Source organism: Oncorhynchus kisutch, linkage group LG22 (assembly GCF_002021735.2).
Source record: "Oncorhynchus kisutch isolate 150728-3 linkage group LG22, Okis_V2, whole genome shotgun sequence".
Taxonomy (NCBI): Eukaryota; Metazoa; Chordata; class Actinopteri; order Salmoniformes; family Salmonidae; genus Oncorhynchus; species Oncorhynchus kisutch.
Window position 1 is genome coordinate 24,014,604 of NC_034195.2, and position 26,415 is coordinate 24,041,018.

At 45.6% G+C, this 26,415-nt stretch overlaps 1 protein-coding gene across 1 annotated transcript; it reads right to left on the reverse strand.

The window, feature by feature from the left end:
* Positions 1-25,462, reverse strand: lonp2 (lon peptidase 2, peroxisomal). The gene is made up of 15 exons (XM_020456666.2): positions 25,107-25,462; positions 22,465-22,717; positions 21,849-21,980; positions 21,548-21,670; positions 20,701-20,864; positions 18,026-18,120; positions 17,240-17,498; positions 14,477-14,618; positions 12,214-12,364; positions 11,820-11,946; positions 7,961-8,109; positions 6,297-6,430; positions 4,959-5,166; positions 4,651-4,841; positions 1-1,105 (listed from the first exon to the last, which is right to left on the reverse strand). The coding sequence occupies exons 1-15, from the start codon at positions 25,337-25,339 to the stop codon at positions 875-877; spliced, it is 2,592 nt and encodes an 863-aa protein (XP_020312255.1). The 5' UTR covers positions 25,340-25,462; the 3' UTR covers positions 1-874.
* Positions 25,463-26,415: the final 953 nt, after the last annotated feature.

The window sequence follows — 26,415 nt, forward strand, 5'->3', positions numbered from 1 at the left end:
TTTAATATTTGTATTGAAATTCTTTATTTTCATTATGCAACTGTTACAGAGCTATTTAGTGAGACTGTATCCCTTAGGGGTATGACATAGTACTGCATCCTAACAGTATAGCTACTGTGCAATCACGCTCATCCTGTATCTACACATAAAAATCATGTGTAAAGCCATACCAGCAGAATTATCTGGATATTGAGCAGACCTCTGATGCCAATTATGAAGCCTCTAAACCTCATTCATTCATTCAGTCATGTTAAATCTGAGGGACATGAACAGCATGGTTAAGTTCACCGGTCTTGTTATTTTTTAAATGTTCGTAGCCAGAGCTTTTACAGCAGAGCAACTGGAACAACTATCACTGACTAGTACTGTTACAATCCACATAAGCCCCACACTGTGGATTCTTCAGCCAGTTCCCAGAACAACCCAGTATGCAGCAGAGACAGTAGAACTAAGTGATTGATGGTCCTAACTCGGTCTGAACTCCACCAGGATAAATGTTGAATGTCAGATCCAAATTCGCAACACCATGAAGGAAACGCAACAGGTGTCACAAGGGAGGGCACTAAATTTCAACCTGTCCTCTTTGTGTGAACTTAAGGAAAGTGTTAAAGTAGATAAAGAACATGTTTGCATCACAGAAGCCTCCTTACTAACAGATCAGTAACACCCACACCCTCTTTGATAACTGCCTGTTTATGCATCCACCACAAAGATAATGTGGTCAGTGTGTTTCTGCCTCATACAAATTAATATATGGAAGCGACAATGTGCTATGAGCTTTCCATATCCACCAGGAAGATGAATGGGAGTTCCTGTATGTTAGTCAGAGTGTGACATAGACAGTCTCTGAGTGGTAATATTACAGGGATCCATCTCACAGTTTGCTGACAATGTGTGGTAGAGTGAGAGGGTTGGACATTCCGGGGAACCCCCCATCGAAGGCTGCGTTCAGGACCTCGTCCAGGTTGCTGGCTGTTACAAAGTCCAGCTCCTTCCGGACGTTAGCTGGGATCTCCTCCAGGTCCTTCTCATTGCGCTTTGGGATGATGACACGCTTCACCCCGGCCCTGTGAGCTGCCAGGACCTTGTCCTTGATCCCTCCCACCTGCAGACAGAATTAGGGCTGGCACAATTACCGTATAACTGACGGTTATGGATGAAGACCGTTATGAAAATAAAATAACCTTGGGGGTTTTTGGGGACAAACTGCTGGCCGGGCATTCGTGCGGTTGAGTCAGTTTCTGAGATAACTTGGACTCTTAACGCGATGAAACTTTGTTGCCCCTTGCTGAAACAAGTAAGGTGTTGTAGCAAACAATTAATAGAATGGGCTTGGAACCTCTAACCCTGGCAATTTGACTGGTAAACTCGCAATGTCTTCCTGGTATTGTGATGCAATCATTTCCATGGTAAAGTAGAATGCTCATTCAAATGATTACTATAGGGGTGAACGACTCCAGGATTTTGAGTCGTCGTCTTTGGCTGCGCACCACATTATTGCAGAGTCCTACTAGGAACACAAATGTTGTATTCTAAAGAGGACTGGCATGAGCATGATGCTGCCCATTTGCTTATCAACTTATAAAAGGCCTATTTTGTTTGACTATAGAAGATGTGTAGGAAGTAGATTATTTCAGAGATAATTCAGCTGTGTTCAGCCTTGACAGATTCCCATGGGATGATATGGCGCACTCTCCACGCTGATAAGCCTATTCTTTCATGTGTTGTATACCCCTATTCGGACGGGACTAGTATTGATAGAGACGTTGGTCATTTAATTAATTATTATGAAAGCATGTGTGTTTTTCCAGAGGACAATTCACACAGGATTCATTTAAAAAAAAATTGTATATATATATATTCAATTGACTTATGACTGAAGCGGAGGTTTTTATTCTAGCAGTGAAGAAATGTCAACGTCATGTCTAAACGATAATAGGCTACACTGATAAGTCATGCATGGCTGCCAAATGTATAGGTATCCCCATCATATTTACATTGAAGTGTGATCATAAACCTTATTTTAGCAATCCATGGTAGACTTCCCTCCTAATATAAATGCCCCAGATTCTGCTGATTTGAGCTACTGGACAGTATTTGCATGAGAAAGTGAACTTCCAAAAAGTTTAACTCAGTGGGGAATCGGGGATGCTCTGCTTTGCGATCTATTGACTAACTAGGACATCAACAGCCAGGGTTTCATTAAATAAGCTATAGGCACAATAGCTTTCATTGCCCATTTAGGTCTAATTAAACTGACGTTTTGGCGATGTTCAACTTCAATTCACTGGCACAATTTAGAATAGCTGCGCCCTAGGCCAACTCATTGATGTACAGTCGTGCCAAAAGTTTTGAGAATGACACAAATATTCATTTTCACTGCTGCCTCAGTCTCAGTGTCTTTAGATATTTTTGTCAGATGTTACTATGGAACACTGAAGTATAATTTTTTAAATTATTTTATTGACAATTACATGAAGTTGATGCAAAGAGTCAATATTTGCAGTGTTGACCCTTCTTTTTCCGCCCTGGCATGCTGTCAATTAACTTCTGGGCCACATCCTGACTGATGGCAGCCCATTCTTGCATAATCAATGCTTGAAGTTTGTCAGAATTTGTGGGTTTTTGTTTGTCCACCCGCCTCTTGAGGATTGACCACAAGTTCTCAATGGGATTAAGGTCTGGGAAGTTTCCTGGCTATGGACCCAAAATATTGATGTTTTGTTCCTCGAGCCACTTAGTTATCACTTTTGCCTTATGGCAAGGTGCTCCATCATGCTGGAAAAGGCATTGTTCATCATCAAACTGTTCCTGGATGGTTGGGAGAAGTTTCTCTTGGAGGATGTGTTCGTACCATTCTTTATTCATGGCTGTGATCTTAGGAAAAATTGTGAGTGAGCCCACTCCCTTGGCTGAGAAGCAACACCACCCATGAATGGTCTCAGGATGCTTTACTGTTGGCATGACACAGGACTGAGGGTAGCGCTCACCTTGTCTTCTCCGGACAAGCTTTTTCCGCATGCCCCAAACAATCGGAAAGGGGATTCCGAGAAAATGACTTGACCCCAGTCCTCAGCAGTCCAATCCCTGTACCTTTTGCAGAATATCCATCTGTCCCTGATGTTTTTCCTGGAGAGAAGTGGCTTCTTTGCTGCCCTTCTTGACACCAGGACATCCTCCAAAAGTCTTCGCCTCACTGTGCGTGCAGATGCACTCACACCTGCCTGCTGCCATTCCTGAGCAAGCTCTGTACTACTGGTGCCCCGATCCCGCAGCTGAATCAACTTTAGGAGACAGTCCTGGAGCTTGCTGGACTTTCTTGGGGGCCCTGAAGCCTCCTTCACAACAATTGAACCGCTCTCCTTGAAGTTCTTGATGATCCGATAAATGGTTGATTTAGGTGCAATCTTACTGGCAGCTATAGCCTTGCCTGTGAAGCCCTTTTTGTGCAAAGCAATGATGACGGCATGTGTTTCCTTGCAGGCAACCATGGTTGACAGAGAAAGAACAATGATTCCTTGCACCACCCTCCTTTTGAAGCTTCCAATCTTTTATTCTAACTCTCTCAATCAGCATGACAGTGTGATCTCCAGCCTTGTCCTCGTCAACACGCACACCCGTGTTAACGAGAGAATCACTGACATGATGTTAACTGGTCCTTTAGTGGCTTGGCTGAAATGCAGTGGAAATGTTTTTGGGGGATTCAGTTAATTTGCATGGCAATGCAATTAATTGCAATTCATCTGACCACTCTTCATAACATTCTGGAGTATATGCAAATTGCCATCATACAAACTTGGGCAGCAGACTTTGAAAATGTATATTTAGCTCAAAACTTTTGGCCACGACTGTAAACTATACTTGAATATACTTTTGGTGAATTTATGAGGTATTTCAAGACAAAACATTGCGAGATACAGATTATCAAGACACAGCCTATACGCACGGTTCTGACTGTTTGCCTGCCCCTCTTGCTGGCTCGCCTGCTCTTTCCCTTCACTATGAAAGATGCCAGTGTGTGTGTTCAGTCTTCGGTCTGTTGCATGTTTGTAGCTTAGCCTACTCATTGATAGCCCCTACTTTAGTAAATATGCAAGAAATTGTGAGATACACCTACACAGTACTGCGAGATACAGCTATAGATTACCGATGCATAGCTCTGACTGCCTGGTGGCCGACCTACCTACCTATGTCTGGCTGTTCCCTTCCCTTCTCTTCGCTAGCTCGCCCTTTCTTTGCTGTGAAAGATGCAAGTTTGTGTTCTCTGAAGTAGCCTACGGCAACTAGCCTAGTCAGTCTCCTCCATTACAAAAATACTGAATCTTAGGGGTCGATTCCACTACGCATGACACCCAGAAATTGGAGTTGACGGGCAAGCAATCTATTATTTTGTAGTAGACAACCCACCACTAGTTAACTGCTCATGCAATGGAATGTATTTTGTAATGTCAGTTGAGTTGAATCAACAAATCACAGCACATATTGATGGGTACACTTCCTGCTTTGTTCATATGGGTACACTCGCAATGGCCGCCAGTCCACCCATTATGCCGTCATTGACTTGAATGGGGACGCCCATTATTTTCATTCTATTTTTACTGCAGCACATGCAGTCTGGAGCGGAGGAAAGGATGTGTAGTTGTGTCTCACCGGCAGCACCAGGCCTCTCAGAGTGATCTCTCCAGTCATGGCCACATCGGACCGTACCAAGCGCCCACTGAACAGCGAGGCCAGGACCGTTACCATGGTGACTCCAGCCGATGGGCCGTCCTTTGTGACTGCTCCTGCTGGGAAGTGCAGATGGATGTCTGTCCCCTCAAGAGGATCTGAACCACCGACCACTACATCAGACAGACAGACACACAGTCCTTCAGCCGTCATTGTGTATTGCTTTGATATGGACGTAAATGAGTAGCAAAGCTAAGGCAAAATGCATTTTGTTGTGTGTCTTCACTCACGATTGGTCAGCTGGTAGGTCTTGGCATTGCTGCGCAGCCAGCTCATGGCCAGGTGGGCAGATTCCTTCATAACGTCACCCAGTTGTCCAGTCAGGGTCAGCTGGCCCTCACCCTCCATGCGGCTGGCCTCCACAAACATGATCTCCCCTCCCAGGGGGGTCCAGGCCAGGCCGACGGCCACGCCCGGCAGTGTCAGACGCTCCGACACCTGGACACGACCAGGGAGAGGAACACAGTCATCTACACTGAGTGTACAAAACAGGAACACCTGCTCTTTCCATGACCTAGCCTGACCTTGTGAATCCAGGTAAAAACTATGATCCCTTATTGAGTTCACCTGTTAAATCCACTTCAAATCAGTGAAATGATGAAAGGAAGGAGACAGATTAAAGAAGTTTTTTTTTTGATTGTGTCAAGAACTGCAATGCTGCTGAATTTTTCACATAACAGTTTCCCATGTGTATCAAGAATGGTCCACCACCCAAAGGACATCCAGCCACCTTGATACAACTGTGGGAAGCATTGGTGTCAACATGGGCCAGCATCCCTGTGGAACGCTTTGGACACCTTGTAGAATCCATGCCACAACAAATTGAGGTTGTTCTAAGGACAAAGGGGGGTGCAACTCAATATTAGGAAGGTGTTGTTAATGTTTTGTACACTCAGTATATACAGACACCTAGGTACTGGATCTGTAGTCATCTACACATCACTGCTATATTAGCCAATAACACTGAGGTGAGAGTAAGAGTATGGGGTTTACTATGTTTTAAAACTAGTTGTAGTCCTCAGTATCCTATGCTCAGTGAGGACTAGAAGAATGCTGTGGTCTGCCTTCCCTCCAAATAACCCTCCTTCTGCTCTCCCTGCTGTACACACAACACAGGCACATTCCAGTCCCCCTGTGAGAGCTCGAGAGCCCCTCACCCCAACCCCCTCCGCCCCCAAATCCCATGGGTATGAATGGAATGCTAAGCTACATTAGTAACATAAGTGTGTACTTTCTCCAGCACAGCTACACTGCTTTAAGCCTGCAGCAACAGCAACCTAATCACAAGTTGGCACATTTAGGTGCATCTATAGTACACTAGAGTACTGTTTTAAAGTTGCACCCTTCAAGTCTGCCAACTAGTACGGTTAGAAGTGCATGTGGGTACATAAGAACACTTTGGCTTTAATTCTGCATGACAAGGCTTTTCTATACATGTGCTTCCCACAGTTGAGAATCATCCTGCTGTATTTGCTGCAATCTGCTATGTCATCATTCTCTCTCCAGTGCATCAGTCTTCTCAGTGCAGTGTGTTGGGCTAGACAGTGCCAACCCCTACCCTCTCTCACCTCCATCTCAAAGACGTGCGGCCCCAGGATGTCTTTCAACGCGATGTGGTCGATGACGATGGGCATATCTGGGGGCGCTGCCATGTCTGCCGACACCCCGTCAGGCTCCTCTGCCCTCCTCCCTCGCTTCCCCTCTGACACACACACACACACACACACACACACACACACACACACACACACACACACACACACACACACACAGAGTTCAGAGAGATTGAGAACATAGAAAGCAGGTGAGCAAATTATAGAGATTAATAGAAATATTAGCAACAGCAAAAGTTAATTTGAGAGGTTGGAGGAGGATGTAAAACAACACGGTGAGTGTGTGTGTGTGTGTGTGTGCACATAGTGCATGTCTGAGTGGTTGTTCTTGTACACAACACAGCCTCCCCAGACCTCTTATTATGCACATGCTGATCACTGGTCATGTGACCTGACTACCAATGCAAAGTGGATGAGGACCATGGTGTTCCCCTCAACAGAGCTAGTACATTCAGTGGCAACACTACACTGCAGCACAACACTATTTTACAAACACTTAATGGATAATTAAAGAGGGGGGATAACTGAGGGCAGTCTTTATGGACTGACATATCTATGTAGTGAGTGAATGTCTAATATAAATCAGCTCTGACAGTCCCTCTTTGAGCTGTCTAGTGCCATGAAAGACAAAACAAAGCGAGGGATGAAACGAAGGATACAACCAGGGGAGAGAGGTGGGCAAAGGAACAACAGCCGTGCTCCTAACTGGTCATGTGACAGCTGTCATGAGCCGGCAGTCATGGAGCAGCTGGTAGAGAAAAGAAAGACACAGACCCCCCCCCCGCCCCCCCACACACACAGCACGCACACACTCCTCCTCACAACTCTTTGTTCGGTCTGCCAATAATGTCACCGTTACCTGGCAACAGACAGCCATTTACACAAAGAGCAGAGGAAGAGTCATTCTCTTTACATCTGCTGCTGTTTTGCAGTGGGAGTGGTTTCACAGAAACGAGGGGGCTGGGGGGGGGGCAGTCCAAATCTGTTTCAATAGGGCAACAGAGCCATAAAACCCCTCTGTTCTGCCCCCACTCTCTCGGCTCAGGCCGTGTTAACTGCCAGTGTGATTTCTCCTGTTACACAAGAGCTGCTGCACAGAGACACTGGGGGAGGGAAGGCAGGGGGCATGTGGTCGTGAGGCCGTCTGTTAGCAGGATTACCCCCCCCCCCCCTCCATACCCTTCAGAAGGGGGATGACGTGTGTGTGTGTGTAATGTGTGTGAGCATGCGTGCCTTTATGTTTGAGAGGGCATTGTGTATTGGTCAGCAGATTTGTAGTCAGGGACTGCACAACCAACCGGCGGTGTGAATGTGTGAGAGGTGACGGTGCTCACTGGAGGGAAGGAGGGAGCACCTGGTAGTGTACATAGCCATGTCTGTTCCTAACATCTCAATTAGCTCCAGCCTCCAGGGGCAGATATTGTGATTTCACAGCTTGCCTGTGGGGAGGGCTAGTCTGTATTTATGCAGAATACAGCAGGCCACTGAGGCACTGCTGAGACCAGCTCACCACTGCAGTATGTTTGAGGGCAGGGCCTGATACTGTAGCTGTGCCAGTCAGTCAGTCCTCCCTCCTGCCCCACAGAGAGTGGCTATCTATCCCCTGCTGGTTTTTCTACCTCCGTGCTCAGCTCCCTGAGGGGCGCTCTCAGCAGGCGCGGCCTCTGATTTGGTAACATTGTGACCCTCTGCGACCTTCACTGCCACTGCTCGACATATCGCACCGATCTTCCTCTCCAGGGACCGGACACCGGCCTCACGAGTGTACCTGCGTGCGCACACACACACACACACACACACACACACACACACACACACACACACACACACACACACACACACACACACACACACACACACACAGTTCCGCTATCATCAACCATGATGGTTAAAATGACAGTGTGACTGTTTGAGACATCACAACCTCCCCCCTGGCCATGCTGATAGGTGCTGGCCCCATCTGCAGCATGCTCTGATGTCCACAACACTAAGGATCTATCATGGTCCAAACACACCAACACAGTCGTAAAGAGGGCACGACAACGCCTCTTCCCCCTCAGGAGACTGAAAATATTTGGCATGGACCCTCAGATCCTCAAAAAGTTCCACAGCTGCACCATTGAGAGCATCTTGACTGGCTGCATCAAGATACGCTACAGAGGGTAATGCGTACGGCCCAGTACATCACTGGGGTCGAATTCCCTGCCATCCAGGACCTCAATACCAGGCGGTGTCAGAGAAACGCCCTAAAAATTGTCACACTCCAGCCACCCAAGTCATAGACTGTTCTCTGCCACCGCACAGCAAAACGGTACTGTAGCGCTAAGTCTAGGACCAAAAGGCTCCCGAACAGCTTCTACCCCCAAACCATAAGACTGCTAAATACACTGAACGAAAATATAAAATGCAACATGTAAAGTGTTGGTCCCATGTTTCATGAGCTGAAATAAAAGAACCCAGAAATGTTTCATACATACAAAAAGCTTATTTCTCTCAGATTTTGTGCACAAATTTGTTTACATCCCTGTTAGGGAGAATTTCTCAAGGCATATCAAGAAGCTGATTAAACAGCATGATCATTACACAGGTGCACCTTGTTCTGGGGACAATAAAATGCCACTACAATGTGCAGGTTTGTCACACAACACAATGCCACAGATGTCTCAGGTTGAGGGAGCATGGGATTGACATGCTGACTGCAGGAATGCCCATCAGAGCTGTTGCCAGATAATTTGTTCATTTCTCTACCATAAGCCACCTTCAACATCTTTTTAAAGAATTTGGCAGTACGTCCAACTGGCCTCACAACCGCAGACCACGTGTAACCACGCCAGCACAGGACCTCCACATCCAGCTTCTTCACCTGCAGGATCATCTGAGACCAGCCACCTGGGCAGCTGATGAAACCAAAGAATTTCTGCACAAACTGTCAGAAACCATCTCAGGGAAGCTCATCTGTGTGCTCATCATCCTCACCAGGGTCATGACCTGACTGCAGTTAGGCGACATACTGTGGGCAAAGGCTAACCGTTGATGGCCACTGGCACGCTGGAGAAGTGTGCTCTTCCCTGGTTTGAATCCCGGTTTCAACTTTACCGGGCAGAAGGCAGGACCGTGTGTATGGCGTCGTGTGGGCGAGCAGTTTGCTGATGTCAACCTGGTGATCAGAGTGCCCCATGGTGGCAGTGGAGTTATGGTATGGCTACAAGCTATGGACAATGAACACAATTGCATTTTATCGATGGCAATTTGAATGCACAGATACTGTGATGAAATCCTGAGGCCCATTGTTGTACCATTCATCCGCCGCCATCATCTCATGTTTCAGTATGATGAGGCACGGCCCCATGTCGCAAGGATCTGTACACAATTCCTAGAAGCTGAAAAGGTCGCAGTTCTTCCACGGCCTGCATGTCACCCATTGAGCCTGTTAGGAATGCTCTGGATCGACGTGTACGATATACTGCATTTCAGTTCCCGCCAATATCCAACAACTTCACACATCCATTGAAGAGTGGGACAACATTCCACAATCAACAGCCTGATCAACTCTATGCGAAGGAGATGTGTTGTGCTGCATGAGGCAAATGGTGGTTACACCAGATACTGACTGGTTTTCTGATCCACGCCCCTACCTTTCTTTTTTTAAGGTATCTGTGACCAACAGATGCATATCTCTATTCCCAGTCATGTGAAATCCATAGATAAGGGCCTAATACATTCATTTCCATTGACCGATTTCCTTATATAAACTGTAATTGGTGCATGTTGCGTTTATATTTTTGTTCAGTCCAGTTAACCAAATAGCTACTCGGACTCTCCTTTTGACCAGACGCACACGATGCTGCTACTGTCTATTATCTGCCTTGTTGGCTTGTCACTTTACCCCTACCTATATGAACATACACTATATATACACAAAAGTATGGACACGTCTTCAAATGAGTGGATTCAGCTATTTCAACCACACCCATTGCTGACAGGTGTATACAATTGAGCACACAGCCATGCAATCTCCATAGACAAACATTAGCAGTAGAATGGCCGTACTGAAGAGCTCACTGACTTTGAACGTGGCACCGTCATAGGATGTCCTCTGTTGCAACACTCACTACAGAGTTCCAAACTGCTTCTGGAAGCAACGTCAGCACAATAACTGTTCGTCGGGAGCTTCATGAAATGGGTTTCCATGGCCGAGCAGCCGCACACAAGCCTAAGATCACCATGCGCAATGCCAAGCGTCGGCTGGAGTGGTGTAAAGCTCGCCGCCATTGGCTCTGGATCAGTGGAAACATGTTCTCTTGAGTGGTGAATCATGCTTCACCATCTGGCAGTCCGATGGACGAATCTGGGTTTAGCGGATGCCAGGAGAACGCTACCTGCCCCAATGCAGTGCCAACTGTAAAGTTTGGTGGAGGAAAAATAATGGTCTGGGATGTTTTTCATGGTTCGGGCTAGGCCCCTTAGTTCCAGCGAAGGGAAATCTTACAATGACATTCTACACGATTCTGTGCTTCCAACTTTGTGGCAAGTTTGGGGAAGGCCCTTTCCTGTTTCACCATGACAGAACCCTGAGCTCAACCCCATTGGAACGCTCAACATCAGTGCCCGCATGGAAGCAAGTCCCCGCAGCAATGTTCCAACATCTATTGGAAAGCCTTCCCAGAAGAGTGGAGGATGTTATAGCAGCAATGTTCCAACATCTAGTGGAAAGCCTTGCCAGAAGAGTGGAGGCTGTTATAGCAGCAATGTTCCAACATCTAGTGGAAAGCCTTGCCAGAAGAGTGGAGGCTGTTATAGCAGCAATGTTCCAACATCTAGTGGAAAGCCTTGCCAGAAGAGTGGAGGCTGTTATAGCAGCAATGTTCCAACATCTAGTGGAAAGCCTTGCCAGAAGAGTGGAGGCTGTTATAGCAGCAATGTTCCAACATCTAGTGGAAAGCCTTGCCAGAAGAGTGGAGGCTGTTATAGCAGCAATGTTCCAACATCTAGTGGAAAGCCTTGCCAGAAGAGTGGAGGCTGTTATCGAAGCAAAGGAGGGACCAACTTAATGACCATGATTTTGGAATGAGACATTCGACGAGCAGGTGTCCATATACTTTTGGTCATGTCGTGTATCTACCTCAATTTCCTCGTACACCTGCACATTGACCCGGTACTGGTACCCCATGTAATACAGCAAAGCTACCATTGCTCATTTGTAATTTTCTATACAAAAAAAAATATTTCTATTGCATTGTTGGCAAGGGCCTGTAAGTAAGCATTTCACTGTTTATCTACACCTGTTGTTTACAAAGCATGTGACAATAAAATGTACCCGTGGGTGCCCTATGCGACCTGTCTTAACCTGTCTGGCTCTGGTAATCTCCCCCTTCTGTCCTGCTAGAACGATAGTCACTCCCCTCCTCTCTCTGACCTGCCACACTCCTAGCGTGTGTAAAGCACCCCCAGTGTATGTGTGAGTGTTTGTGTTCGTACTTGCTAATGATGTCCTGGGTGGTGTCCTGAGGTATCTGGAGCTGTTGGGGGGTGAGTCCATGCTGTTCTAGCTGATGGGGGATCAGGTGACGATGAGCTATCTCCACCTTCTCCTCCTGAGTGTACCCTGAGAGGACATCAGATACAGATCCAGAGAATGTAAGAAACACCTCTTCCTGACAGGCCATTACCATATTTATCCAGGCTAAAACCACATCAATCTCGGAGGGGAACTGCCCACTGTGTCTTGGGGCTACACCATGATGTGTGCTATTAATGTGTTAATGACCAGTTACATTGATTCTACATAAATCAATGGCCAAGACAGGTACTCAATGCCCCTTCAGCTGACCCCTCTGCCCAACAAGATGACCCTTGACCTCTGGCCTCTGACCTTGCACCTGGAGGACCTCCATCCTGTCCAACAGGGCCGGAGGGATGGTGGCCGTGGAGTTGGCTGTAGCGATGAACAGGACCTGGGAGAGGTCGAAGGCGACGTTGAGGTAGTGGTCTGTGAAGCTGTGATTCTGCTCTGGGTCCAGGACCTGGTGGGAGTCAGGCGGACACAGAAGACACTCAGTATTAGGAGCACAGCTAACACTCAGCAACAGGAATGCATATTTCATTATACTCAACTGGTTAGCGACCATTACTAATGAGCTGCATGTCTACCAGCTGCAGATGTAGAAACATTTACACTGTGTGTGTCTGTGAATTGTTGGTTCAGACTTCACACTGCCAGAGGCAATAAACAAATCATTCTGCTTTGCTTCCTCCCCCACATCCCTTCTCCTCCTCCCTGCTCTGCCTCTCTCTATCCCTCTGGGCACCCAAGCAGAGAGAGAGGAAGAAAAATAGAGAGAGAGTGAGAGGGAAAGTGGGAGTAAGAAGGTGGAATGTTGAATGCAGCAGAACAGTGGACCTGATGGGTAATTCTGTGACTGAGCCTGAAGTTTTGGTTTGGCTTGTGGCTCACACAAAGCAGGACTACATTGCCGCGCAGAACTACATTACTGCGCATGTCTACCTTACAGCGCGGGACTACATTACCGCGCATGTCTACATTACCGTGCAGGCGCAGGACTACCTTACCGCGCAGGTCTACCTTACCGCGCAGGTCTACCTTACCGTGCAGGTCTACCTTACCGCGCAGGACTACATTACCGCGCATGTGTACCTTACCGCGCATGTGTACCTTACCGCGCATGTGTACCTTACCGCGCATGTCTACATTACCGCCCAGGACTACATTACTGCCCAGGACTACATTACCGCACAGGACTACATTACCACACAGGACTACATTACCGCACCGGACTACATTACCGCACCGGACTACATTACCGCACAGGACTACATTACCGCACAGGACTACATTACCACACAGGACTACATTACCACACAGGACTACATTACCACACAGGACTACATTACCACACAGGACTACATTACCACACAGGACTACATTACCACGCCAATAGATAAAAGGATTCAAGCAAACAAAGGGACAGAGGGAGCATGTGGAAGCATGCAAGACGGCTTTTGAACTAGGAGTGTGTGAAAGTGTGTGTAACAGAGAGAGACAGTGTGTGTGGCATGTCTGAGTAGTGCGCATCCTACTTGGGGGTCAAGCTTGGACTTGAGGCTAGTGGGGCTCTTATCGGAGATAGCTGTAATGCATTCCCAGAGATTAATCTTCTCCTGGTATCAGCAAGGCTATCACACTGCTGCAGATAGGTAGGTATCCCGCTCACCTAAACATAGCGACTCACGTCTTCAGGCCATTACACTAATTGAATTTGAGACTCCTCACATACATTCAGTGGTGAGTGAGTAGGAATGGTGCGCACTACTCAGACATGCCACACTCACTGTCTCTCTGTTACTCACACTTTCACACACTCCTAGTTCAAAAGCCATCTTGCATGCTTCCACATGCTCCCTCTGTCCCTTTGTTTGCTCTAATCCTTTTATCTACTGGCGTGGTAATGTAGTCCTGTGTGGTAATGTAGTCCTGTGTGGTAATGTAGTCCTCTGTGGTAATGTAGTCCTCTGTGGTAATGTAGTCCTCTGTGGTAATGTAGTCCTCTGTGGTAATGTAGTCCTCTGTGGTAATGTAGTCCTCTGTGGTAATGTAGTCCTCTGTGGTAATGTAGTCCTCTGTGGTAATGTAGTCCTGTGTGGTAATGGAGTTAGTGAGTGAGTGTGGACACTACAGTGCTCATTTGTCTCCGTCCATCACTGTGATGGGGATTCTTAATCCCTCCTCTCCCATTGTGTTTCCAGGAGGTGAAGTGGGACGGTGATGCACCATAGGAGCTGATAACTCCAGCAGGAAGTGGAGCAGGGCCAGGTGAACCAGCCGAGGTCACAGACCTACCTCCAGGGGACTACTGGGTCTTTCTAGAGATCAGACAGGTGTTGACTTCATACATGCAGACTTATTTGATACGACTTGTTTCCTCCATCCTCCTCTATATATAATCTACGTAGAATCTTATCCCTCTCTCTGCCTGGCTGTCTGGATGAGTCTCTGTCCATCTCCCTGTATCACTCAATCCCTCACTCCTTTCTTACCTCTTCCCCTTTGTACTCCATATTGTTTGTATCAGAGACCATGAAGCTGCCCCCTGGTCTGGAGGTCCCAGGTTTCTCACCTCCAACAGGGCAGAGGCAGGGTCTCCCTGCAGACTCTTGCCTAGCTTGTCCACCTCGTCCAGCAGGAAGACAGGGTTGTTGACTCCCACAGTCTTCAGCCCGTTGATGATGCGGCCAGGCATGCTGCCCACGTAGGTCCTCCTGGAGACAGGGAGCGAAAGGGCATCATGTCAGACAGAGACCAGTAGAGGACAGTAAATGGAGGACAGAAAATGGGGTGCAGAAAGGAAATTAAAGCAAAACAAGACAGGTGTGCAGTGAGATAATGATAGGACGGAGAGAGAGTCAATGGAAGGAGAAAGACTAAAAACAAGGAAGCCAAAACAGGATGCTTAAACAACGTGCTGGACCATGTATATACAAACATCCTTGATCACGTCTCTCTGTTCCTACTCCCAGCCTACAAGCAGCATGTAACGGTTCTCTTCTATCTCCTCCTCTGACGAAGAGGTGGAACAAGGATCGGACCAAAATGCAGCGTGTAGATTGCGATCCATGTTTAATGAACAAACGTAAAACACGAATCAATTATTAACACTACAAAACAAAGAACGTAACGAAAACCGAAACAGCCTATACTAGTGTAAACTAACACAGAGACAGGAACAAGGACACTAAGGACAATCACCCACGAAAAACTCTGAATATGGCTGCCTAAATATGGTTCCCAATCAGAGACAACGATAAACACCTGCCTCTGATTGAGAACCACTTCAGACAGCCATAGACTTAACTAGAACACCCCACTAGCTACAATCCCAATACATACACACCACATACAAAAACCCATGCCACACCCTGGCCTGACCAAATAAATGAAGATAAACACAAAATACTTCGACCAGGGCATGACACAGCAACTCAAGAGGGAGCCACCAGCAGGGACCGAGGGGGCTGCCTCAACACTGCAGGACTGTTTTGAAAATACTAATTGGAATATTTTCAAAGATTCATCCACCCAGGACTCATCCATCAACATTGTGGAATATACACTACATGGCCAAAAGTACATGACCGCTCGTTGAATATTTCATTCCAAAATCATGGGCATTAATATGGAGTTGCTCCCCCATTTGTTGCTATAACAGCCTCCACTCTTATAGGAAGGCTTTCCACTAGGTGTTGGAACTTTGCTGTGGGGTCTTGCTTCCATTCAGCCACAAGAACATTGGTGAGGTCAGACACTGACATAGGGTGATTAGGCCTGGCTCACAGTCAGCGTTCCAATTCATCCCAAAGGTGTTCGATGGGGTTGAGGTCAGGCCTCTGTGCAGGCCAGTCAAGTTCTTCTACACCGATCTCGTCAAACCATTTCTGTACGAACCTCGCTTTGTGCACAGGGGAAATGTCACGCTGAAACAGGAAAGGGCCTTCCCCAAACTGTTGCCACAAAAGTTTGAAGCACAGAATCGTCTAGAATGTCATTTCATGCTGTAGCGTTCGGATTTCCCTTCACTGGAACTAAGGGGCCAAGTCCGAACCATGAAAAACAGCCCCAGAACACTACTCCTCCGCCACCAAACTTCACAGTTGGCACTATGCATTGGGACAGGTAGCGTTCTCCTGGCATCCGCCAAACCCAGATTCGTCCGTGGGACTGCCAGATGATGAAGCGTCACAGAGGAAGGTATTTCCACCGCTCCAGTGTCCAATGGCGGCGAGCTTTACACCACTCCAGCCGACGCATGGCATTGCGCATGGTGATCTTAGGCTTGTATGCGGCTGATTGGCCATGGATACCCATTTCATGAAGCTCCCGACTAACAGTTATTGTGCTGAAGTTGCTTCCAGAGGCAGTTTGGAACTCTGTAGTGAGTGTTGCAACCAAGGACAGACGATTTTTACACATCGACTCTGCACCGGTACTCCTTGAGATTGTTATTAATTGTGTTACTATTTTTATTTGCACATTCTTACTCTGCATTGTTGGGAAAGGGCTCGTGAGTAAGGATTTCACAGTCTACACCTCTTGTATTCTCTGTATTTGATTTGAATTTACACAAACACTACACTACAGCACAGCACACAAACACCATGTAAGGTGGAACCAGCATGAACCTAACTCACATCCCGGCCCCACACTTATATGTATACACAAGTGCGCTATGCAACCTGAAACCACATCAAAACACACAACAGGCAGCTTCCTAAACTGCAGTGGTGGGTGGTTTGGTGTGGTGTCACAATTGATGCATGAGACTAGAGACTGGGGGCTATGGATAAACTCGGAGACTGGCTGAGAGACACAGGAAGGACCTGCTGGCTGAGATGTCATCATCCCGCCAAGTCTCCATAGTGACAGGCGAACCCTTTGAACATGAAAGATTACATCATGCTTCCACTCCTAGTTTTCCCTCTCAGGATTACTCACATTGTAGAGGGCTGTATACAAAACATTAGGAACACCTGGTCGTTCCAGGACAGACTGACCAGGTGAAACCTTGTTAAAAATCTATATTTTTACCCCGTTTTCTCCACAATTCCGTGATATTCAATTGGGAGTTACAGTCTTGTTACATCGCTGCAATTCCCGTACGGACTCGGGAGAGGCGAAGGTTGAGAGACGCGCATCCTCCAAAAACACAACCCAACCAAACGGCACTGCTTCCAAACGGCACTGGACTTACCCTCCCCACTCGCTTAAGTCAGAATATAATATCTATAGGGGTTTCATTTCCTGTGCAGAATACAATTTACAGACACAGCTGCTTGCCTGCCCACCTATTAATCCCCACCTCCGTTCTCTGCCCTCTCCAGTGTACCTGTGCCCGCGGATGTCAGACTGGTCACACACCCCTCCCAGGGCAATGCGGTGGAACTCCCTGCCCAGGGTACGGGCGATGGAGCGCCCCACACTGGTCTTTCCCACCCCAGGCGGCCCCACGAAGCACAGGATGGGCCCCTTGAGGGTGCTCTTCAGCTGCCTCACAGCCAGGTACTCCAGCACTCTCCTCTTCAGCTTCTCCATGGCATAGTGGTCACTGTCCAACAGCACCCGCGCAGCATGGATATCAAGACAGTCTGCAGAGACAATGCGGATCAGGGTTTAATTCCAACACCGTGAATATTGTCAAAGACCTTATCTAATGTCAACCAAGTGATTAAGATAACCATTAATCTAGATTGTAATAACAAGTATTGTTTTATGTCGCTACATGACTAAGCAGACATGGTGTAGTAATGCTGAATCATCTCAGCAAATGTCCCCAATACTCTCAGTGTCTAATGACTGGCTATAGAGGACAAAGCAACCAGTGACAAAATGTGATATTGAGCTCCCTCCAGTGGTAGAAGCCTTTAATTCCATTTTGAACATAGAGTTCAAAAAAGAGAGCCGTGTTGGACTTCCTCAGGGTACACTTTGGTTTCTACCCCTCATCCCCCCAAAAATGCCCTATCCCATTACAGAGATTTTCAAGGTATAACGTGCATATGATGTGCTCTGTATGTATGGATATGTACATTTCTAAGTTAAAAGAATAAAGTGTAAATGAATAAAGAAATGAACCTGAGATTGTAGTGGCGTCATAGTGGTGTACTGTGCATACCTGTGGTACTTTTGCTCCAGGGCAATTCCACCATAAGATCCAGGTAGTTTCGGGTGAGAGCGTACTCTGGCATGGACTGGGGCATCTTCTTCAATCTGTGTAGATTATCATACAGTGCCTTCAGAAAGTATTCACACACCATTACCGTTTCCAAATGTTGTTGTGTTACAGCTGGAATATAACATGTATTACATTTAGATTTTGTGTCACTGGACTACACACCATACCCCATAATGTCAAAGTGGAATTATGTTTTAAGAAATGTTTACAAATGAATAAAAAATGAAAAGCTGATATGTTTTGAGTCAATAAGTATTCAAACCCTTTTGTTATGACGAGTCTAAATACATTCAGGAGTAAAAATGTGCTTAACAAGTCAAATAATAAGTTGATTGCATGGACTCAATGTGTGCATTGATAGTGTTTAACATGATTTTTGAATGACTATACCTCATCTCTGTACCCCACACATACAGATAATGGCAAGGTCCCTCAGTCGAGCAGTACATTCCGAAAACAGATTCAACCACAAATACCAGAAGGGCACCTATTGGTAGACATCGAATATCCCTTTGAGCATGGTGAAGTTATTCATTACGCTTTGGAAGGTGTATCAATACACCCAGTCACTACAAAGACACAGGCGTCATTCCTAACTCAGTTGCCAGAGAAGAATTTCACCACAAGGCCAATGGTGACTTTAAAACAGTTACAGAGTTGAATAGCTGTGATAGGAGAAAACTGAGGATGGATCAACAACATTGTAGTTACTCCACAATTCTAACCTAAATGACAGAGTGAAAAAAAGGAAGCATGTGCAGAATAAAAATATTCCAAAACATGCATCCTGTTCACAATAAGGCACTAAAGTAAAACTGCTAAAAAATGTGGCAAAGAAATGAACTGTCCTGAATACAAAGTGTTATGTTTGGGGCAAATTCAACACAACACATTAATGGGTACCACTCTTCATATTTTCAAGCATGGTGGTGGCTACATCATGTTATGGGTATGATTGCCATCGGCAAGGACTGGGGAGGTTTTTTTTGATAAAAATAAACCAAATTCAGCTAAGCACTGGGAAAATCCTAGAGGAAATCTGGTTCAGTCTACTTTCCAACAGACACTGAGACAAATGGACCTTTCAGCAGGACAATAAACTAAAACAAATGCCAAATATATACTGGGGTTGGGGACACAAACACACACACACACACACAATGCATAGTCCGGGTAGCCATTTGATTAGCTGTTCAGGAGTGTTATGGCTTGGGGATAAAAGCTGTTGAGAAGCCTTTTTGTCCTAGACTTGGCACTCCGGGACAGTTTGCCATGCGGTAGTAGAGAGAACAGTCTATGACTGGGGTGGCTGGGGTCTTTGACCATTTTTAGGGCCTTCCTCTGACACCACCTGGTGTAGAGGTCCTTGATGGTAGGAAGCTTGGCCCCAGTGATGTACTGGGCCGTACGCACTACCCTCTGTAGTGCCTTGCGGCCGGAGGCTGAGTAGTTGCCGTACCAGGTAGTGATGTTGCAGCTGTAGAACCTTTTGAGGATCTGAGCACCTATGCCAAATCTTTTCAGTCTCCTGAGGGGGAATAGGTTCTGTCATGCCCACTTCACGACTGTCTTGGTGTGTTTGGACCATTCTAGTTAGTTGGTGATGTGGACACCAAGAAACTTGAAGCTCTCAACCTGCTCCACTACAGCCCCGTCGATGAGAATGGGGGCGTGCTCGGTCCTCCTTTTCCTGTAGTCCACAATTATCTCCTTTGTCCTGATCACGTTGAGGGAGAGGTTGTTATTCTTGCACCACCCAAGCCAGGTCTCTGACCTCCTCCCTGTAGGCTGTCTCGTCATTGTCAGTGATCAGGCCTACCACTGTTGTGTCATCTGCAAACTTGTTGCACTACTTGTTGTAGTGCATGGCCATGCAGTTGTGTACAGGCACGACCAAGATGACATTGAATGTTCCTTGTTACAGTTGATGTTGCCATGTTACAGCTGACTTAAATATGCTTGAAAATCTATGGCAATAATTGAAAATGGCTGTCTGGCAATGACCAACAACCAAGTTGACAGAGCTTGACAAATTCTTTAAAAGACTAATGTGCAACTTGTATACATTCCAGGTGTGAAAAGCTCTTAGAGAGACTTACCCAGAAAGACTCACAGCTGTAATTGCTGTCAAAGGTGATTCTAACATGTATTGACTTTGGGGTTGAATACTTATGCAAATGAGATATTTCTGCATTTCATTTTCAAAAAATTTGCAAACAATTCTAAAAACATGTTTTCACTTTGTCGTTATGGTGTATAGTGCAAAGATTCAGGCCTTAACACAACAACATGTAGACTAAGTCAAGGAGTATGAATACTTTCTGAAGGCACTGTATGTAATCAACATGTATTAGTGTTGTATTTTTCATTCATTATTTTACAAATGTTAGAATTTTTCTTCCACTTTGACAGAGTATTTGTGTAGACCGTTGACAAAAAAATGAGATGTACATTTTTATCCCATGGGTTGTGAATTCTTTCTGAAGGCATTGTTTGTGTCAATGCCACTACTATGGAAATATACACACATAATGTACACACACACACTGCAAGTGTCCCCAAATAACCAGGAAGTCTGAATCCATTGGAATGTAAGGTAAATAAACTGTGGGTACCTTTTGAGCTCTTTGAGGCAGACACGCAGGGCAGGCTCTGGCATATTCGCTCCTTTAACCTTCCTCTCCAGGACAGCTGTGTCATCACCATCCTCATCATCACCCTCTTCATCCAAGGAGAACTGACGACCAGGAAGCACACCGCCTTTACGTACAGCCAGCACCTGAGAGATAGGGGTTAGAAGAGTGCCAAGCATGAGGCATACTGTATAATCGCTGCATTTCAATTCTAAGCAGGCACTGCCTCTGATCTTTTAGCATGCACACAAGTGTGACACTTCTTCCTAGAAGAAATGCTAACAGTTGAGTAGTCGTGGCATCCAAGCGTCAGCATGCTTCAGTTCGGCTGGCGGCTAGCCGAATAGCCAAACTGAGCGAGTGTGCTTGCATACTCCCTTAAAAGACCTTCGCTTGAAAAACAAGAAAAAAAGTGACAATAGTACTGTTTGTCCCCTTTGAGAAGCCATAGCCAGTATACACTTCCTCAAACTAGTCATAATTAATCTAAGACAACATAAAAATTTAAGAGATTTCTTGAGTTTTTGCTGAGATCTTGGTCACGCAATTTTACATCTAACTAAGATGTTAGGTGCAGTATTTCTCAATAAAAAAAATGTGCATGAAAACAAGTCATCTCTGACAACAAAGACTGTTGAAGAATCCCTACAGTTGACCAATCACGGACGAAGACTTTGGCACCCGAACTTCGGCTGGCCTCGAAGTTGTGTGTGCCATAACAGCCCCCCAAAAAACTTACTGGAGTCCAGAACGAACAAAAACGTTGTCATAATATATGCACAAACTCTTCCCGAACTGTTATGGCTGGGAAGCATGCGAACGCCTTTACCCTTTTGTCATCGTCTAGTCTTGGTTTTCTGGTCTTCTGCAGCAGTTTGAGACCCTCAATCTGTCTGGTTAGCAGGGGAAGAGTCTTCTTAAAACGTTCCTCCAGACTCACTGCATCCAGAACCTGCATGTCCACATACATATCACTGTAAGTGTATAACAGAAAGCAGGAAGAGACGCATATAGCTGATACATTCATGCCCTTACACAGGGATGTGAATCCAAAAATATTTGACATTCCTAAAAACAACACGGTACGTGAATGAACAAGCACCCACAGACACAGAAACACATTGCTCTACCTGGAGCTTCTCATTGTTGGAGGTATGAATCATAGAAGCCAGGACATCAGGCAGGGTCTCCCTGGGGAGGCTGTCCAAGAGCCTTCTCAACTTGGCCACCACAGGAACAGACATGTCCAACATGCCTACCAACTAACCCAGACACACAGAGAGGAAAGACAACATTGTGAAGAAACACAGTGGACAGATATGAAACACAGACAGGGGTGGAGATCAGAAATCAAGGTCTGTGTGGACAACAGGCAGTACATCTGTCTACATAAACACATACCATGACATACATTACATAGGTGGATAATATTCTGTATATTTACATAAGCGTAGCCTGGCCTATTACCCACATTGGAGGAATCCTCATTGGCTATGCTAAAAGAACATAAAGTCATAGCTTCTGGTCCTGTGAGGCTCAGTGAGTGTGGTGCTAACCCGAGAGCTGTGGGTTCGAGTCCCGATGGGGTCAAATACAAAAAATACATACATTCACGGTTACTGTAATATTAGTGGCTTTGGATAAAAACATCTGCTAAATGGTATATTATTTTTATAGGACACACATACTGTAGATTATATTACTGAACGTCAGGGATGCTGCTCCTGCACTGTCTGTCACACCCACCTGCACAGCGGCCTGGTAGAACCTCTGGGACAGCTCCCCCAGCTCTCCATCTGGCCCGGCTGCCTCAGACATCTCCTCTGGGCTGGTGTACTGCTCCAGCTTATCCAGTTGCTCCACCTCAGCCACGGGGAAGGGCCCCTCCTTCAGCAGTTGGGCCACGCGGAAGCGACACAGCCCTGTGATGAGCAGTGTGTAGTGGGGCTTGGGCCAGTTACTGCCCACTACCTGCACCGCCAGCCCCGCCGTGCCAATACTAATAAGGGAGCGGTAATTACAGAATAGTATGAGGCGAGGAAAAACATAATCGTCCTTCCCAAATGACACCCTACTCCCTATACAGTGCATTACGGAAAAGGGTGCCACTTTAGTTGCGGTCTCTGACCATAACATCTACAACACAGCTAGTGTTGAGTAAGAGAGTAAGAGTAAGATACAGTGGGGCAAAAAAGTATTTAGTCAGCCACCAATTGTGCAAGTTCTCCCACTTAAAAAGATGAGGCCTGTAATTTTCATCATAGGTACACTTCAACTATGACAGACAAAATGAGAAGAAAAAATCCAGAAAATCACATTGTAGGATTTTTTATGAATTTATTTGCAAATTATGGTGGAAAATAAGTATTTGGTCAATAACAAAAGTTTCTCAATACTTTGTTATATACCCTTTGTTGGCAATGACAGAGGTCAAACGTTCTGTAAGTCTTCACAAGGTTTTCACACACGGTTGCTGGTATTTTGGCCCATTCCTCCATGCAGATCTCCTCTAGAGCAGTGATGTTTTGGGGCTGTTGCTGGGCAACACAGACTTTCAACTCCCTCCAAAGATGTTCTATGGGGTTGAGATCTGGAGACTGGCTAGGCCACTCCAGGACCTTGAAATGCTTCTTACGAAGCCACTCCTTCATTGCCCGGGCGGTGTGTTTGGGATCATTGTCATGCTGAAAGAGCCAGCTACGTTTCATCTTCAATGCCCTTGATGATGGAAGGTGGTTTTCACTCAAAATCTCACAATACATGGCCCCATTCATTATTTCCTTTACACGGATCAGTCGTCCTGGTCCCTTTGCAGAAAAACAGCCCCAAAGCATGATGTTTCCACCCCCATGCTTCACAGTAGGTATGGTGTTCTTTGGATGCAACTCAGCATTCTTTGTCCTCCAAACACAACGAGTTGAGTTTTTACCAAAAAGTTATATTTTGGTTTCATCTGACCATATGACATTCTCTCAATCTTCTTCTGGATCATCCAAGTGCTATCTAGCAAACTTCAGACGGGCCTGGACATGTACTGGCTTAAGCAGTGGGACACGTCTGGCACTGCAGGATTTGAGTCCCTGGCGGCGTAGTGTGTTACTGATGGTAGGCTTTGTTACTTTGGTCCCAGCTCTCTGCAGGTCATTTACTAGGTCACCCCGTGTGGTTCTGGGATTTTTGCTCACCGTTCTTGTGATCATTTTGACCCCACGGGGTGAGATCTTGCATGGAGCCCCAGATCGAGGGAGATTATCAGCGGTCTTGTATGTCTTCCATTTCCTAACAATTGCTCTCACAGTTGATTTCTTCAAACCAAGCTGCTTACCTATTGCAGATTCAGTCTTCCCAGCCTGGTGCAGGTATACAATTTTGTTTCTGGTGTCGTTTGACAGCTCTTTGGTCTTGGCCATAGTGGAGTTTGGAGTGTGACTGTTTGAGGTTGTGGACAGGTGTCTTTTATACTGATAACAAGTTCAAACAGGTGCCATTAATACAGGTAACGAGTGGAGGACAGAGGAGCCTCTTAAAGAAGAAGTTACAGGTCTGTGAGAGCCAGAAATCTTGCGTGTTGTAGGTGACCAAATACTTATTTTCCACCATAATTTTCAAATAAATTCATTTAAAATCCTACAATGTGATTTTCTGGATTGTTTTTCTCTTTTTTTTTGAAGTATACCTATGATGAAAATTACAGGCCTCTCATCTTTTTAAGTGGGAGAACTTGCACAATTGGTGGCTGACTAAATGCTTTTTTGCCCCACTGTATGTGATTAATGTTGTGCCAGAGAAAATTGTGAATTATCAATATGATTTAACATTGGCATCCTACTTCAGTTGTTGCAGTTATTAAAGCATAGGAGGGACACATATTGCTACTTAGTAACCAGTGAACTAACATGGTTGTATCCTGCTAAATGCAAGGTTAAAGTCCATCTGAAGTTCAAACGACCATTCTAGAACAACTTACAGGAGAAAGCATGGGGAAAAAGTTTAAATTCCACTTTTAAAAATGTAAAGCATGATTTAGCTATCAAGTTAGTCCTATTTTCAATAATCAATTAAAGGAATTCTTAGTAAGAAATCATATAACATCGCTTACTGATAGCACCACCATCGTAAAGATTTCGGAACAGTCAAACAACATCCAGTGATATAATAGACAGGACATGGCATAGTTTCCATTGAGTGAAGTTCAAGTACACTAGCTAGCTTTTCTCAATGGGACATTTAACTGACATTGGTTGTTGTACAGCTTGCTAACTTAGTTACATCATAGCTCTACTACCGCTTGACTACAACAGGTAGCTGTTAGGCCTGCACTTGGCAGGCACAAAGACATGTTGAGATGTCATGTAAAATAGCAGAATTAGCTAACTACTGTTACCTACCTATGCAAGGTGGGGAGATCTTCAGTATCGTATTCAGGATCTCGGGTGTTGGGGATCACGCCGATGATGGTGCTCTTCAGCGAGGTCCCCTTCAGCAGTCTGTTCTTCACCAGATGCATGTTCCTCGCCGTTTCAACACTGATCCGCATCGTCGAGCCTGGCAAAAGCACCCCTTCATGGGTCAACAGCAGAGGCAGTCGACTTGGGATTTGGATACCGCTGTTGGATGACATTATTTGATGTTTTCCCAGCTACCGATCTTCAGGTCAATATGGACAAAATGTATAGTACTTCTTTCTACATCGGGTGACAGACTAGGGCGAATGTCACAACATTGCAAACTACGGCGTGCAGTAGGGGACAAACGCCCTCTGCTGGTCAAATGCATTGACATGTAAGCGCAACGCTCAATTAATTGCCAGTGGAGTTTTCTGACGAGAATGTTTCCAAATTGATACAGTACAATGTTGTTTCTTAAAACCTCTTAAGGATCCGCCCCCTTTTTTTCAATTTTCGCCTAAAATGACATACCCAAATCTAACTGCCTGTAGCTCAGGACCTGAAGCAAGGATACCATTTGAAAGGAAACACTTTGAAGTTTGTGGAAATGTGAAAGGAATGTAGGAGAATATAACACAACAGATCTGGTAAAAGATAATACAAAGAAAAAAACAACTGTTATTTTGTATTTTTGTTGTTGTACCATCATCTCTGAAATGCAAGAGAAAGGCCAGAGTGTATTATTCCAGACTAGGTGCGGTTTCGATTTTAGCCACTAGATGGCAGCAGTGTATGAGTTGTCGACTGATCCAATGAACCATTGCATTTCTGTTCAAAATGTTCTATCAAGACTGCCCAAATGTGCCTAATTTGTTTATTAATAACTTTTCATGTTAAAAATTATGCACTCTCCTCAAACAATAGCATGGTATTATTTCACTGTAATAGCTCCTGTAAATTGGACAGTGCAGTTAGATTAACCCTATAAAAGTGTGGATCAATTTAACTTTGCTTCCAAAACCAAACCACAGGCGATGCATGTTAATGTTCAGACCGAGCGTCAAGGATCTTAACAAAACTCCCCCTTCAGATGACGCCTTTGTCCAATGACTCTCATGTGCATTGTAATAGAACTGAAAGTCGTGATCAAGGGCTAGCCATCAGGTAGCCTGATTTCAGATGTGTCCATGTAAACAGGATTATTAGGGATGGATCGATATTTACAGAATAGTTCCCTGGAGGAAACTGCGTGAGGGTCATGCCTTTTCAATTTCAGTCAAGAGCATGGGTTAGTATTTTTTTTAATCTA

Excerpts from the sequence above, each read along its gene's own strand:
- lonp2 (XM_020456666.2), bottom strand. The coding sequence starts at position 25,339 with ATGTCATCCAACAGCGGTATCCAAATCCCAAGTCGACTGCCTCTGCTG. Across the intron at positions 21,671-21,848 it reads CCAACAATGAGAAGCTCCAG|GTTCTGGATGCAGTGAGTCT; the intron begins GTAGAGCAATGT and ends GTGGACATGCAG. Across the intron at positions 6,431-7,960 it reads TCAGGGAGCTGAGCACGGAG|AGGGGAAGCGAGGGAGGAGG; the intron begins GTAGAAAAACCA and ends TGTGTGTGTCAG.